The 17,500-nt window shown below is 46.6% G+C and overlaps 1 protein-coding gene across 10 annotated transcripts in view; it reads left to right on the forward strand.

Annotated features, from left to right (window-relative positions):
- The window catches only part of LOC121572235 (gamma-aminobutyric acid type B receptor subunit 1-like), a 138,080-nt gene that overhangs the window by 91,836 nt on the left and 28,744 nt on the right, over positions 1-17,500 (forward strand). For all 10 annotated transcript variants that reach the window (XM_045222109.1, XM_045222113.1, XM_045222114.1 and 7 more), the window contains one exon: positions 2,306-2,456. In XM_045222109.1, the coding sequence (XP_045078044.1) occupies positions 2,306-2,456 (151 nt within the window). The remainder of the gene's footprint in view (positions 1-2,305; positions 2,457-17,500) is intronic.

Here is a 17,500-nt window from a genome sequence, read left to right on the forward strand (position 1 = left end):
CACTCCCTCCCTCCCCCCTGCCTCACCGCTCCCTCCCTCCCCTGCCTCACCACTCCCTCCCTCCCCTGCCTCACCACTCCCTCCCTCCCCCTGCCTCACCACTCCCTCCCTCCCCCTGCCTCACCACTCCCTCCCTCCCCCTGCCTCACCGCTCCCTCCCTCCCCCTGCCTCACCACTCCCTCCCCCTGCCTCACCACTCCCTCCCTCCCCCTGCCTCACCACTCCCTCCCTCCCCTGCCTCACCACTCCCTCCCTCCCTCCCCCTGCCTCACCACTCCCTCCCTCCCCTGCCTCACCACTCCCTCCTCCCCCTGCCTCACCACTCCCTCCCTCCCCTGCCTCACCACCCCCCCTCCCTCCCCTGCCTCACCACTCCCTCCCTCCCCCCTGCCTCACCACTCCCTCCCTCCCCCTGCCTCACCACTCCCTCCCTCCCCTGCCTCACCACTCCCTCCCTCCCCCTGACTCCACCACTCCCTCCCCCTGCCTCACCACTCCCTCCCTCCCCTGCCTCACCGCTCCCTCCCCTGCCTCACCACTCCCTCCCTCCCCCTGCCTCACCACTCCCTCCCTCCCCCTGGCTCACCACCCCTCCCTCTCCCTGCCTCACCGCTCCCTCCCTCCCCCCTGCCTCACCACTCCCTCCCTCCCCCTGCCTCACCACTCCTCCCTCCCCCTGCCTCACCACTCCCTCCCTCCCCCTGCCCCACCACTCCCTCCCTCCCCTGACTCCACCACTCCCTCTCCCTGCCTCACCACTCCCTCCCTCCCCCTGCCTCACCACTCCCTCCCTCCCCCTTCCTCACCGCTCCCTCCCTCCCCCTGCCTCACCACTCCCTCCCCCCTGCCTCACCACTCCCTCCCTCCCCCTGTTTCACCACTCCTTCCCTCCCCCTGCCTCACCACTCCCTCCCTCCCCCTGACTCCACCACTCCCTCTCCCTGCCTCACCACTCCCTCCCTCCCCCTGCCTCACCACCCCCCTCTCCTCCTGCCTCACCACTCCTCCCTCCCCCTGCCTCACCACTCCCTCCCTCCCCTGCCTCACCACTCCCTCCCTCCCCTGACTCCACCACTCCTCCCCCCTGCCTCACCACTCCCTCCCTCCCCCTGCCTCACCGCTCCTCCCCCTGCCTCACCACTCCCTCCCTCCCCTGCCTCACCACTCCCTCCCTCCCCCTGGCTCACCACCCCCCTCCCTCTCCCTGCCTCACCGCTCCCTCCCTCCCCTGCCTCACCACTCCCTCCCTCCCCTGCCTCACCACTCCCTCCCTCCCCTGCCTCACCACTCCCTCCCTCCCCCCTGCCCCACCACTCCCTCCCTCCCCTGCCTCACCACTCCCTCCCTCCCCCTGCCCCACCACCCTCCCTCCCCTGACTCCACCACCCCCCTCCCTCTCCCTGCCTCACCGCTCCCTCCCTCCCCCTGCCTCACCACTCCCTCCCTCCCCCTGCCTCACCACTCCCTCCCTCCCCCTGCCTCACCACTCCCTCCCTCCCCTGCCTCACCACTCCCTCCCTCCCCTGCCTCACCACTCCCTCCTTCCCCTGCCCCACCACTCCCTCCCTCCCCCTGACTCCACCACTCCCTCTCCCTGCCTCACCACTCCTCCCTCCCCTGCCTCACCACTCCCTCCTCCCCTGCCTCACCACTCCCTCCCTCCCCCTGACTCCACCACTCCCTCCCTCCCCTGCCTCACCACTCCCTACCCCTGACTCCACCACCCCCTCCCTTCCCCTGCCTCACCGCTCCCTCCCTCCCCCCTGCCTCACCACTCCCTCCCCCTCTCCCTGCCTCCACCGCTCCCTCCCTCCCCCTGCCTCACCACTCCTTCCCCCTGCCTCACCGCTCCTCCTTCCCCCTGACTCCACCACTCCCTCCCTCCCCCTGGCTCACCACTCCCTCCCTCCCCCTGCCTCCACCACTCTCTCCCTTCCCCTGCCCTGCAAGGTATTCTGTCCTTCAGTTGTGATGCTAAATCGAGGTCTTGACTCTCTGTGGTCACTAAAGAGCCCATGGCACTCGTAAGAGTAAAGGTTGTGAACCCTGGTGTCCTGGCTTTAGTCCCATCCTGACCAACATACTTCCTTGGACAACTAATCATCCCTAGCTTCCAACTGGCTCATTATACCCCTGCAAGTTTTCTCAGGTCATTGCTATAACGAGGTTGTATTCTCAGTCAATTTACTTGGAAAAATGAAGGGTTCATTATAATGATGATAATCTCTCTCTCTCTCTCTCTCTCTCTCTCTCTCTCTCTCTCTCTCTCTCTCTCCTCTCCTCTCCTCTCCTCTCCTCCCTTAGGTCCAGGCCCCCCAGCAGATCAGACGGTGGTTATAGAGGAGTTTAGGTTCCTTTCTCAGAAGCTCTTTGTCTCTGTGTCTGTGTTCGCTGGACTGGGGATCCTACTGGGGATAGTGTGTCTCACATTCAACATCTACAACAGCAATGTCAGGTATGCAAAACCAGTGTTTGTGTGTGTATGGGAGGAGGGTGGTGACTGTGAGCATGCATGCGTGCATGTGTGTGTGCATACCACATTTGTTCTATCCCATTTTCTAAAGTGTTTGAATGTGGGAAATACAGTGGTTCAGATAATATTTATTTTTCTCCTAAACCCATCAAAACACTTTGCTGAAAAAAAACAGCATAGACCAGCATAGGCTGCCTTCGTTGTATTTTCACTGGTGACCAACCTTCGTTGTTTTGTCACTAGTGACCAGTCTTCATTGTATTTTCGCTGGTTACCAGCCTTCGTTGTGTTTTCGCTGGTGACCAGCCTTCGTTGTTTTGTCACTAGTGACCAGTCTTCATTGTATTTTCGCTGGTTACCAGCCTTCGTTGTGTTTTCGCTGGTGACCAGCCTTCGTTGTATTTTCGCTGATGACGAGACTTGATTGTGTTTTCGCTGCTCACTATCCTTCCTTGTGTTTTCGCTGGTGACCAGACTTTGTTGTGTTTTCGCTGGTGACCAGCCTTCGTTGTGTTTTCGCTGGTGACCAGCCTTCGTTGTTTTGTCACTAGTGACCAGTCTTCATTGTATTTTCGCTGGTTACCAGTCTTCGTTGTGTTTTCGCTGGTGACCAGCCTTCGTTGTATTTTCGCTGGTGATTAGTCTTCATTGTGTTTTCGCTGGTGACCAGCCTTCGTTGTGTTTTTGCTGGTGACCAGCCTTCGTTGTGTTTTCGCTGGTGACCATCCTTCGTTGTGTTTTTGCTGGTGACCAGCCTTCGTTGTGTTTTCGCTGGTGACCATCCTTCATTATGTTTTGCTGGTGGCCAACCTTAGTTGTGTTTTCCTTGGTGACCAGCCATCATCGTGCTTTTGCTGGTGACCAGCATTCGTTGTGTTTTCGCTGGTGACCAGCCTTCGTTGTGTTTTTGCTGGTGACCAGCCTTCGTTGTGTTTTCGCTGGTGACCATCCTTCATTATGTTTTGCTGGTGACCGGCCTTTGTTGTGTTTTCCTTGGTGACCAGCCATCATCGTGCTTTTGCTGGTGACCAGCCTTCGTTGTGTTTTCGCTGGTGACCAGCCTTCGTTGTGTTTTTGCTGGTGACCAGCCTTCGTTGTGATTTTGCTGGTGACCATCCTTCGTTGTGTTTTTGCTGGTGACCAGCCTTCGTTGTTTTTTCGCTGGTGACCATCCTTCGTTGTGTTTTTGCTGGTGACCATCCTTCGTTGTGTTTTTGCTGGTGACCAGTCTTTGTTGTGTTGCTTTGCTGGTGATGAGCCTTAGTTGTGTTGCATTCGTTGTGTTTTCGCTGGTGACAAGCCTTCGTTGTGTTTTCCCTGGTGACTAGCCTTCGGTGTGTTTTTGCTGGTGACGAGCCTTCGTTGTGTTGCATTCATTGTGTTTTCGCTGGTTATCAGCCTTCGTTGTGTTTTCGCTGGTTATCAGCCTTCGTTGTGTTTTCGCTGGTGAGAAGTCTTCGTTGTGTTTTTGCTGGTGAACATCCTTTGTTGTGTTTTTGCTTGTGAACATCCTTCGTTGTATTTTCGCTGGTTACCAGCCTTAGTTGTTGTGTTTTTGCTGGTGACCAGCCTTCTTGTTTTTTTCACTGATGACCAGCCTTCTTGCTTTTTTCGCTCGTGACCATCCTTCGTTGTGTTTTTGCTGGTGACCAGCCTTCATTGTGCTTTTTTGCTGGTGACGAGCCTTAGTTGTGTTGCATTCTTAGTTTTTTCGCTGGTGACCATCTTTCATTATGTTTCGCTGGTGGCCAACCTTTGTTGTGTTTTCGCTGGTGACGAGCCTTCGTTGTGTTGCATTTGTTGTGTTTTCGCTGGTGATCAGCCTTCATTGTATTTTTGCTGGTGACCAGTCTTCGTTGTATTTTCTCAGGTGACCAGCCTTCGTTTTATTTTCGCTGGTGACCAGCCTTCGTTGTGTTTTCGCTGGTGACCAGCCTTCGTTGTGTTTTTGCTGGTGACCAGCCTTCATTGTGTTTTTTTGCTGGTGACGAGTCTTAGTTGTGTTGCATTCTTTGTGTTTTCACTGGTGATCAGCCTTCGTTATGTTTTCGCAGGTGACCAGCCTTCTTGGTTTTTTCGCTGGTGACCATCCTTCATTATGTTTCACTGGTGGCCAGCCTTTGTTGTATTTTTGCTGGTGACCAGCCTTCGTTGTGTTTTAGCTGGTGACCATCCTTCATTGTGTTTTTTCTGGTAACAAGCCCTCATTTTGTTTTTTCGCTGGTGATGAGCCTTCATTGTATTTTTGCTGGTGACCAGTCTTCGTTGTATTTTCTCAGGTGACCAGCCTTCGTTTTATTTTCGCTGGTGACCAGCCTTCGTTGTGTTTTCGCTGGTGACCAGCCTTCGTTGTGTTTTTGCTGGTGACCAGCCTTCATTGTGTTTTTTTGCTGGTGACGAGTCTTAGTTGTGTTGCATTCTTTGTGTTTTCACTGGTGATCAGCCTTCGTTATGTTTTCGCAGGTGACCAGCCTTCTTGGTTTTTTTCGCTGGTGACCATCCTTCATTATGTTTCACTGGTGGCCAGCCTTTGTTGTATTTTTTGCTGGTGACCAGCCTTCGTTGTGTTTTAGCTGGTGACCATCCTTCATTGTGTTTTTTCTGGTAACAAGCCCTCATTTTGTTTTTTCGCTGGTGATGAGCCTTCATTGTATTTTTGCTGGTGACCAGTCTTCGTTGTATTTTCTCAGGTGACCAGCCTTCGTTTTATTTTCGCTGGTGACCAGCCTTCGTTGTGTTTTCGCTGGTGACCAGCCTTCGTTGTGTTTTTTGCTGGTGACCAGCCTTCATTGTGTTTTTTTGCTGGTGACGAGTCTTAGTTGTGTTGCATTCTTTGTGTTTTCACTGGTGATCAGCCTTCGTTATGTTTTCGCAGGTGACCAGCCTTCTTGGTTTTTTCGCTGGTGACCATCCTTCATTATGTTTCACTGGTGGCCAGCCTTTGTTGTATTTTTGCTGGTGACCAGCCTTCGTTGTGTTTTAGCTGGTGACCATCCTTCATTGTGTTTTTTCTGGTAACAAGCCCTCATTTTGTTTTTTCGCTGGTGATGAGCCTTCATTGTATTTTTGCTGGTGACCAGTCTTCGTTGTATTTTCTCAGGTGACCAGCCTTCGTTTTATTTTCGCTGGTGACCAGCCTTCGTTGTGTTTTCGCTGGTGACCAGCCTTCGTTGTGTTTTCGCTGGTGACCAGCCTTCGTTGTGTTTTTGCTGGTGACCAGCCTTCATTGTGTTTTTTTGCTGGTGACGAGTCTTAGTTGTGTTGCATTCTTTGTGTTTTCACTGGTGATCAGCCTTCGCTATGTTTTCGCAGGTGACCAGCCTTCTTGGTTTTTTCGCTGGTGACCATCCTTCATTATGTTTCACTGGTGGCCAGCCTTTGTTGTATTTTTGCTGGTGACCAGCCTTCGTTGTGTTTTAGCTGGTGACCATCCTTCATTGTGTTTTTTCTGGTAACAAGCCCTCATTTTGTTTTTTCGCTGGTGATGAGCCTTCACTGTATTTTTGCTGGTGACCAGTCTTCGTTGTATTTTCTCAGGTGACCAGCCTTCGTTTTATTTTCGCTGGTGACCAGCCTTCGTTGTGTTTTCGCTGGTGACCAGCCTTCGTTGTGTTTTTGCTGGTGACCAGCCTTCATTGTGTTTTTTTGCTGGTGACGAGTCTTAGTTGTGTTGCATTCTTTGTGTTTTCAATGGTGATCAGCCTTCGTTATGTTTTCGCAGGTGACCAGCCTTCTTGGTTTTTTCGCTGGTGACCATCCTTCATTATGTTTCACTGGTGGCCAGCCTTTGTTGTATTTTTGCTGGTGACCAGCCTTCGTTGTGTTTTAGCTGGTGACCATCCTTCATTGTGTTTTTTCTGGTAACAAGCCCTCATTTTGTTTTTTCGCTGGTGATGAGCCTTCATTGTATTTTTTGCTGGTGACCAGTCTTCGTTGTATTTTCTCAGGTGACCAGCCTTCGTTTTATTTTCGCTGGTGACCAGCCTTCGTTGTGTTTTCGCTGGTGACCAGCCTTCGTTGTGTTTTTGCTGGTGACCAGCCTTCATTGTGTTTTTTTGCTGGTGACGAGTCTTAGTTGTGTTGCATTCTTTGTGTTTTCACTGGTGATCAGCCTTCGTTATGTTTCGCAGGTGACCAGCCTTCTTGGTTTTTTCGCTGGTGACCATCCTTCATTATGTTTCACTGGTGGCCAGCCTTTGTTGTATTTTTGCTGGTGACCAGCCTTCGTTGTGTTTTAGCTGGTGACCATCCTTCATTGTGTTTTTTCTGGTAACAAGCCCTCATTTTGTTTTTTCGCTGGTGATGAGCCTTCATTGTATTTTTGCTGGTGACCAGTCTTCGTTGTATTTTCTCAGGTGACCAGCCTTCGTTTTATTTTCGCTGGTGACCAGCCTTCGTTGTGTTTTTCGCTGGTGACCAGCCTTCGTTGTGTTTTTGCTGGTGACCAGCCTTCATTGTGTTTTTTTGCTGGTGACGAGTCTTAGTTGTGTTGCATTCTTTGTGTTTTCACTGGTGATCAGCCTTCGCTATGTTTTCGGAGGTGACCAGCCTTCTTGGTTTTTTTCGCTGGTGACCATCCTTCATTATGTTTCACTGGTGGCCAGCCTTTGTTGTATTTTTGCTGGTGACCAGCCTTCGTTGTGTTTTAGCTGGTGACCATCCTTCATTGTGTTTTTTCTGGTAACAAGCCCTCATTTTGTTTTTTTCGCTGGTGATGAGCCTTCATTGTATTTTTGCTGGTGACCAGTCTTCGTTGTATTTTCTCAGGTGACCAGCCTTCGTTTTATTTTCGCTGGTGACCAGCCTTCGTTGTGTTTTCGCTGGTGACCAGCCTTCGTTGTGTTTTTGCTGGTGACCAGCCTTCATTGTGTTTTTTTGCTGGTGACGAGTCTTAGTTGTGTTGCATTCTTTGTGTTTTCACTGGTGATCAGCCTTCGTTATGTTTTCGCAGGTGACCAGCCTTCTTGGTTTTTTTCGCTGGTGACCATCCTTCATTATGTTTCACTGGTGGCCAGCCTTTGTTGTATTTTTGCTGGTGACCAGCCTTCGTTGTGTTTTAGCTGGTGACCATCCTTCATTGTGTTTTTTCTGGTAACAAGCCCTCATTTTGTTTTTTCGCTGGTGATGAGCCTTCATTGTATTTTTGCTGGTGACCAGTCTTCGTTGTATTTTCTCAGGTGACCAGCCTTCGTTTTATTTTCGCTGGTGACCAGCCTTCGTTGTGTTTTTGCTGGTGACCAGCCTTCGTTGTGTTTTTGCTGGTGACCAGCCTTCATTGTGTTTTTTTGCTGGTGACGAGTCTTAGTTGTGTTGCATTCTTTGTGTTTTCACTGGTGATCAGCCTTCGTTATGTTTTCGCAGGTGACCAGCCTTCTTGGTTTTTTCGCTGGTGACCATCCTTCATTATGTTTCACTGGTGGCCAGCCTTTGTTGTATTTTTGCTGGTGACCAGCCTTCGTTGTGTTTTAGCTGGTGACCATCCTTCATTGTGTTTTTTCTGGTAACAAGCCCTCATTTTGTTTTTTCGCTGGTGATGAGCCTTCGTTGTGTTTTCGCTGGTGACGAGCCTTCGTTGTGTTGCATTCATTGGGGATGGGTTAAATGTGGAAGACACATTTCAGTTGAATGCATTCAGTTGTACAACTGACTAGGTATCCCCATTTACCTTCCTTTCCCTATCGTTGTGTTTTCGCAGGTGACCATCCTTCGTTGTGTTTTCGCTGGTGACCATCCTTCGTTGTGTTTTTGCTGGTGACCATCCTTCGTTGTGTTTTCGCTGGTGACCATCCTTCGTTGTGTTTTCGCTGGTGACCATCCTTCGTTGTGTTTTTGCTGGTGACCATCCTTCGTTGTGTTTTTGCTGGTGACCATCCTTCGTTGTGTTTTTGCTGGTGACCATCCTTCGTTGTGTTTTTGCTGGTGACCATCCTTCATTGTGATTTTGCTGGTGACCATCCTTCGTTGTGTTTTTGCTGGTGACCATCCTTCGTTGTGTTTTTGCTGGTGACCATCCTTCGTTGTGTTTTTGCTGGTGACCATCCTTCGTTGTGTTTTTGCTGGTGACCAGTCTTCGTTGTGTTGCATTTGTTGTGTTTTCGCTGGTGATTAGTCTTCATTGTGTTTTCGCTGGTTACCAGCCTTTGTTGTGTTTTCGCAGGTGGCCATCTGTCACGTAAACTCCCCCTCTGGCCTCTTGGTCACCAGGCTTCTCTTTATTACGCACACCTGTCACCATCGTTACGCGCACCAGCGCCTCATCAGACTCACCTGGACTCCATCACCTTCCTGATTACCTCCCCTATATATGTCACTCCCTTTGGTTCCTTCCCCAGGGGTTATTGATTCTGTTACTCTGTTCCTGTCTGTACGCTACTCTTGTTTTCGTCCATGTTTTATTTATCATTAAATGCACTCCCTGTACTTGCTTCCCGACTCACAGCGTACATTTTTACATCATCCTTCATTATATTTTTGCTGGTGACCAGCTTTCGTTGTGTTTTCGCTGGTGACCAGCCTTCATTGTGTTTTTGCTGGTGACGAGACTTGATTTTGTGTTCGCTGGTGACCATCCTTTGTTGTGTTTTTGCTGGTGACCATCCTTCGTTGTGTTTTCACTGGTGACCATCCTTCGTTGTGTTTTCGCTGGTGATCAGCCTTCGTTGTGTTTTCGCTGGTGACCAGCCTTCGCTGTGTTTTCGCTGGTGACCAGCCTTCGCTGTGTTTTGGACACATAATATGCCGGTCACCTGCAAAACCAAAATCAAGTCACATTATGCTGGCTTGCAAAGTGATGTCTATGTCCTATTGGAATCCGGCCTGAGTGGGAATATCCAAAAATGTGAACTTTTATTCACCCACAGTCTGCATTCAGAATGATTACCAGGGTTTTAAAGATGAATAAATGAGGCTTCCTAAACCATCTAAACTGGAACAACCATATCCGTAACACGTGCAATAAGTCCAACTAACAGATTGGATTAATTAAAAAATATATATATGCTATTTATCTCATCTCTATCTAAAATGTTGTAAATGTCTAGTAGTTATGTCTAGATATCCTACAGACACGATTAACAGGGTCCCTGTTGGACCACAATTGCTTTTCAGCATGTTCATGATTTCTTTCAAAAGAAAGTCAGTATATAATTTGAATAAACAAGATATTCTAAGTAGTGTTGTGTTGGGCTTAAATAGGCTATACAGCACTAACTCAGCCAATCAGGAGTACCTGTAGCTGATACATAGAGGTTTCATCCAGGAGAGAGGTTTTCATCCAGGAGAGAGGTTTTCATCCAGGAGAGAGGTTTTCATCCAGGAGAGAGGTTTTCATCCGAGCAGTGGTTCGACATCATTCCTGAAGTAAAATAGAAAAAATAGAATTATTCAAAAAAGCTCTAAAAATGCCATAAATCCAGCTCAGGACTACACAATATGTGCAGGGTAACGTCCATGAATGTGTGGTAGCGTTAGCCAGCCCTAAGACAGATAGTGTTATCATAATTCTACATGAGTGATGGTTTTAAAGTATTCAGCAGTCATAAAAATATGCCTTATTTACTTTGAAGAACTACTAAAATAGTGATTTTGTCAGACAGCATAGGCAGCACCTCTATAGAGGTGAGATGATGACTTGGAATTAAATAATAACGTTATCAAATAAAACCAATGTAATATACACATCAACTGAAATATTTTATTAAAGTAAAGTAATGTGAATAAATGATGGTTAATAAGTGATGAGCAGTAATGGGCAGTCACTACACTCATGGGACTTTTAATTAATTGTTTTATTCTGTGATGTTACAGCATTCAACCCACATAATGCATAGTGCATTTAATGTAAAAAAAAAAAAAAAATCGAAACCGAAATAGAAAACAGTGATTCATTTTTTTATAACCGAAACTGAATCGACCTGAAAAATAACAAATTGCTCAGCACTACGTTTATATGAAACCTAAACGCAACATAATATAGTAATATATAATAAATAACATTCTAGCTACAACAATAACACCAATAATCAATAGAAATATTCAATGTTGGTACTTACAAGTAATGTCCAACAGCAATAAGACCATCCCTTGCTTGCTCTAATGAGTCTTCCACCAAAATAAGTCCACGCACTGAACAGCAACTAGCCATGTTGGGGGTCCAAGCATTTCGTTGGAGGATGGTCAGTGCTGGCTATGTATATCTGATTCAAATACCATCAGGACAGGTTGAAGGTGATGCTGTTGAATGACAAAAACCTATCCAACCTAACCAGTAGATCATGTGTCCTTTGCATGCAAGCCGTGCGCAATACTGTTTTGTCTGGGGGGGGCTCGACCTCCGGTTGGACCCCAACCCCCTAAAAACAACACATTTGTTCGTTTTTTTTGCCACGGGGCAGAGAGAACAATGTGCAGTTTTATAGCTAATCTCATGTTATTTTACAAATTTTGCCATGAGGCTGAGATAAAACTTTGCAGTTTTAAAGCTAATTTCCTGTCATTCAAAAAACAAAATTCATGGTTTATGATGTGTTTGTTACAGGTCCCAGGATTGAGACTAGGAAAACAAATAATATGTTTCCTGTAAAACAGGAGAACTTATGAGACAAGAGAAAGTTGGCTGGTTCTCTCAATAGAATTTAATAAACATGTTTTTTCAACGGTCAATTATCTGGTTCATAACAATTGCTTTGTAGAAAAAATATGTTGCCAGAAGTTTGCAAAGTTTTCTCTTTGAGAAGCAAGTTAATTTAAAGTTATGTGATTTGGTTTATGTAGATACAACATTTCAATGTTGTAAACACATATTAACCCAAAACCTGATCTAATTTGCATATTCATACTGCGTTTGCAGCAAATTTGCAGCAAACAGTAGAATGTTCGCCACAAGTTTCCCAAAACTGTTAGCCAGAAGTTCACAAGTCGCCGCAACAGTTTGCCACAAAACTAATTTGCATGTGAAAATATGAGCTTGTGGCAAGTTTGCAGCAAATTGGCCAAAGATTTGCCACAACTGTTTGCCAGAAGACTGTTTTTTTCCCAGTATGGGCACTAGGCGTGCTACAGCTAACAGTAAAATACATGAACAGCTAAGCATATAGTTTGGGCTAAACTAGCGCTTAGCATGAGGCTAGACTAGCTAGTGAACTTTCTAACCATTAATTACTGCAAAGATTATGGCCCCCAAAGCTCGTGGGGGCTGCGTGGGTGTGTACACCAGTGACCGAGAGGTTGTCAGTTCAAATCCCAAGTGAGGTTGACTCCCAAGTAATCTGAATTTTGCTGGTCTGCAAAACCACGCCCATATTTCCCAGAATGCTCTATTGCAGTTTGATTTTTAGAATTGTTTCTTTCAGTATCTGTATTTTTGCATGTACATTGATTGATTAATTAATCAATTAATTTATCTTATACTACACAAAGATAAATAACATATTTTTTTCTAAACCAGGGATGGGCAACTTTGATGGGGGTGGGGGGCCACAAAAATCTGAACTCATCATGAGGGGCCGCAGTTGCTCGTGGGTCTGCGTACCCACATCCATCCCTCCCCTACATTGCGAGCAAAATATTTTAGTGGCCTCCCTTCTTGACAGTGGAGAGAAATGTTTTAGGTTTTAGAATTCATTTTGTGCAATTCTACACATTTTGCCATGGGGTGTAGAGTAAATGTTTGCCGTTTTAAAGCAAATTTGCTGCAGTTCTACAGATTTTGCACCGGGGCGGAGAGAAGATGTAGCAATTTTAGAACTAATTTCCTGCAATTCTACTCATTTTGCCATATGGTGGAGAGAAATGTTTACAGTTTTTAATATGATACCTGAGTCAGACTGACTAACATATCTCAGTCAGACTGACTAATAAAAATCAATGGGGGTCACCCGGCCGGTAATTCGACCATTAAAACAAGTTTAGATAGCTGGCCGCTAAACTAACTTTGCAATCTAAAAAATATTAGCTGACATGGGCTAATTGACTTGACTATCAGTGACTGACATAACAAGAGAAAAAACTGCTGAGGCACAACCAAACTTCGAACTTGCACCTTGTGTAATCGCAACAGACTGGGGGGATTGATCCAAGACACTCTTCTAAACTAATCCAATCTGTTAGTTGGACTTTAATGCACGCGTTAACTGAAACAGTTGTTCCAGTTTAGACAGTTCACGTAGTCTCATTCATTCATCTTTCTAACCCTGGCAGTCATTCTGAATGCAGATTGTGGGAATCCACTCTGTCTGGATTCCTATAAGGATTTTAACAGTGATGGGAAGTTCGGCTCTTTTTACTGATTCTGATCTTTTAAAAGTCGTTCAGTCAAAAGAACGAATCGTTCGACTCATTTCGTTCATTTGAGTCAGTAATGCTCAGAGCACGCAGGACCCCCTACCGGCGAACAATGAACTGAAAACTCAAAAGAGTCATGATTCTACAAGCCTCTCATTCACGTGTCGTTCTCCATAGGGGGCTTATTGTAGCTCTCATTTGTGACTGAGACTTGTAAAAGTGTGCTTTAAACAATGTACATTTGTTGGTGTACTCCTGAGTGGCGCAGTGGTCTAAGGCACTGCATTGCAGTGCTAACTGTGTCACTAGAGATCCTGGTTCGAATCCAGGCTCTGTCGCAGCCGGCCGCGACCGGGAGACTCATGGGCGGCGCACAATTGGCCCAGCGTCGTCCAGGGTAGGGGAGGGAATGGCCGGCCGGGATGTAGCTCAGTTGATAGAGCATGGCGTTTGCAACGCCAGGGTTGTGGGTTCGATTCCCACGGGGGGCCAGTATAAAAAAAATATGTATTCACTAACTGTAAGTCGCTCTGGATAAGAGCGTCTGCTAAATAATGTAAATGTAAATGTTGATTGCTAAGCATACAAATACAATAAATTCTTGATACATTTACCTCAGGAGCCCTTTCAGTTAGGAAAGCAAAGGCTAGCTTTTTCAAACAGAAATTGGCATCCTGTAGCACTAACTCCAAAACGTTTTGGGACACTGTAATGTCCATGGAGAATAAGAGCACCTCCTCCCAGCTGCCCACTGCACTGAGGCTAGGAAACACTGTCACCATCGATAAATCTACGATAATCGAGAATTTCAATAAGCATTTTGCTACGGCTTGCCATGCTTTCCACCTGGCTACCCCTACCCCGGCCACCAGCTCTGCACCCTCCGCTGCAACTTGCCCATGCCCCCCTCACTTCTCCTTCACCCAAGTTCAGATAGCTGATGTCCTGAAAGAGCTGCTAAATCTGGACCCCTACAAATCAGCTGCGCTAGACAATCTGGACCCTTTCTTTCTAAAATTAGCCGCCAAAATTGTCGCAACCCCTATTACTAGCCTGTTCAACCTCTCTTTCGTATCGTCTGAGATCCCCAGAGATTGGAAAGCTGCCACGGTCATCCCCCTCTTCAAAGGGGGTGACACTCTAGATCCAAACTGTTACAGACCTATATCCATCCTGCCCTGCCTTTCGAAAGTATTTCAAAGCCAAGTTAACAAACAGATCACCGACCATTTCGAATCCCACCGTACCTTCTCCGCTATGCCATCTGGTTTCCGAACTGGTCATGGGTGTACCTCAGCCACACTCAAGGTCCTAAATGATATAATAACCGCGATCGATAAAAGACAGTACTGTGCAGCTGTCTTTATCGACCTGGCCAAGGCTTTTGACTCTGTCAAACACCGCATTCTTTTTGGCAGACTAAATAGCCTTGGGTTCTCAAATTACTGCCTCGCCTGGTTCACCAACTACTCAGATAGAGTTCAGTGTGTCAAATCGGAGGGCCTGTTGTCTGGACCTCTGGCAGTCTCTATGGGGGTACCACAGGGTTCAATTCTCGGGCTGACTCTATTCTCTGTGTATATCAATGATGTCGCTCTTGCTGCTGGTGACTCTCAGATCAACCTCTACGCAGACGACACCATTTTGTATACATCTGGCCCTGTTAATAAACCTCCAAACGAGCTTCAATGCCATACAACACTCCTTCCGTGGCCTCCAACTGTTCTTAAACTAAAACTAAATGCATGCTCTTCAATCGAACGCTGCTTGCACCCGCACACCCAACTAGAATCACTACTCTCGGCGTGTCTGACTTAGAATATGTGGACAACTACAAATACAGTGGGGGAAAAAAGTATTTAGTCAGCCACCAATTGTGCAAGTTCTCCCACTTAAAAAGATGAGAGAGGCCTGTAATTTTCATCATAGGTACACATCAACTATGACAGACAAATGGAGGGAAAAAAATCCAGAAAATCACATTGTAGGATTTTTAATGAATTTATTTGCAAATTATGGTGGAAAATAAGTATTTGGTCACCTACAAACAAGCAAGATTTCTGGCTCTCACAGACCTGTAACTTCTTCTTTAAGAGGCTCCTCTGTCCTCCACTCGTTACCTGTATTAATGGCACCTGTTTGAACTTGTTATCAGTATAAAAGACACCTGTCCACAACCTCAAACAGTCACACTCCAAACTCCACTATGGCCAAGACCAAAGAGCTGTCAAAGGACACCAGAAACAAAATTGTAGACCTGCACCAGGCTGGGAAGACTGAATCTGCAATAGGTAAGCAGCTTGGTTTGAAGAAATCAACTGTGGGAGCAATTATTAGGAAATGGAAGACATACAAGACCACTGATAATCTCCCTCGATCTGGGGCTCCACGCAAGATCTCACCCCGTGGGGTCAAAATGATCACAAGAACGGTGAACAAAAATCCCAGAACCACACGGGGGACCTAGTGAATGACCTGCAGAGAGCTGGGACCAAAAGTAACAAAGCCTACCATCAGTAACACACTACGCCGCCAGGGACTCAAATCCTGCAGTGCCAGACGTGTCCCCCCTGCTTAAGCCAGTACATGTCCATGCCCGTCTGAAGTTTGCTAGAGTGCATTTGGATGATCCAGAAGAGGATTGGGAGAATGTCATATGGTCAGATGAAACCAAAATAGAACTTTTTGGTAAAAACTCAACTCGTCGTGTTTGGAGGACAAAGAATGCTGAGTTGCATCCAAAGAACACCATACCTACTGTGAAGCATGGGGGTGGAAACATCATGCTTTGGGGCTGTTTTTCTGCAAAGGGACCAGGACGACTGATCCGTGTAAAGGAAAGAATGAATGGGGCCATGTATTGTGAGATTTTGAATGAAAACCTCCTTCCATCAGCAAGGGCATTGAAGATGAAATGTGGCTGGGTCTTTCAGCATGACAATGATCCCAAACACACCGCCCAGGCAACGAAGGAGTGGCTTCGTAAGAAGCATTTCAAGATCCTGGAGTGGCCTAGCCAGTCTCCAGATCTCAACCCCATAGAAAATCTTTGGAGGGAGTTGAAAGTCCGTGTTGCTCCAGCGACAGCCCCAAACATCACTGCTCTAGAGGAGATCTGCATGGAGGAATGGGCCAAAATACCAGCAACAGTGTGTGAAAACCTTGTGAAGACTTACAGAAAACGTTTGACCTGTGTCATTGCCAACAAAGGGTATATAACAAAGTATTGAGAAACTTTTGTTATTGACCAAATATTTATTTTCCACCATAATTTGCAAATAAATTCATAAAAAATCCTACAATGTGATTTTCTGGATTTTTTTTCCTCATTTTGTCTGTCATAGTTGACGTGTACCTATGAAGAAAATTACAGGCCTCTCTCATATTTTTAAGTGGGAGAACTTGCACAATTGGTGGCTGACTAAATACTTTATTCCCCCACTGTACCTAGGTGTCTGGTTAGACTGTAAACTCTCCTTCCAGACTCGCATTAAGCATCTCCAATCCAAAGTTAAATCTAGAATCGGCTTCCTATTTCGCAACAAAGCCTCCTTCACTCATGCTGCTAAACATGCCCTCGTAAAACTGACTATCCTATCGATCCTTGACTTCTGCGATGTCATTTACAAAATAGCTTCCAACACTCTACTCAGCAAATTGGATGTAGTCTATCACAGTGCCATACATTTTGTCACCAAAGCCCCATATACTACCCACCATTGTGACCTGTACGCTCTTGTTGGCTGGCCCTCACTACATATTAGTCGCCAAACGCACTGGCTCCAGGTCATCTATAAATCACTTCTAGGCAAATCCCCGCCTTATCTTAGATCATTGGTCACCATAGCAACACCCACCCGTAGTATGCGTTCCAGCAGGTATATCTCACTGGTCATCCCCAAAGCCAACACCTCCTTTGGCCGCCATTCCTTCCAGTTCTCTGCTGCAAATGACTGGAACGAACTGCAAAAATCTCTGAAGCTGGAGACTCTTATCTCCCTCACTAACTTTAAGCATCAATTGTCAGAGCAGCTTACCGATCACTGCACCTGTACACAGCCCATCTGTAATTAGCCCACCCAACTACCTCATCCCCATATTGTTATTTATTTTGCTCATTTGCACCCCAGTATCTCTATTTGCACATCATCTTCTGCACATCTATCACTCCAGTGGTAATACTAAATTGTAATTATTTTGCACTATGGCCTATTTATTGCCTTACCTCCATAACTTACTACATTTGCACACACTGTATATAGATTTTCTATTGTGTTATTGACTGTTTGTTTTGTTTTATCCCATGTGTAACTCTGTGTTGTTGTTGTTTTTAATCGCACTGCTTTGCTTTATCTTGACCAAGTCGCAGTTGTAAATTAGAACTTGTTCTCAACTGGCTTACCTGGTTAAATAAAGGTTAAAAAAAAAAAAAAAAAAAGGTCTAGTTGTAGCCGCAACCAGACTAGGTGGTGAACGACTCTTGGTGGAATGGTGAACGACTCTTGGTGGAATGGTGAACGACTCTTGGTGGAATGGTGAACGACTCTTGGTGGAATCCATTGTTTGACTGCCGTGAGAGTCATAGGCACAATACCGTTTACGAACTGCAGCCCCCCCAAACGATTCGTTCTCGAGTTTAGTTCTGCAACGCTGTGTCCATCATAACATTCAATAATAAATGAATTGCATTAATTCTTGCACCATGCGATCAATTATCAGATAATGTATTTTTCTTCTCTATGCTG

This window comes from Coregonus clupeaformis, chromosome 8 (genome assembly GCF_020615455.1).
Source record: "Coregonus clupeaformis isolate EN_2021a chromosome 8, ASM2061545v1, whole genome shotgun sequence".
Classification (NCBI taxonomy): Eukaryota; Metazoa; Chordata; class Actinopteri; order Salmoniformes; family Salmonidae; genus Coregonus; species Coregonus clupeaformis.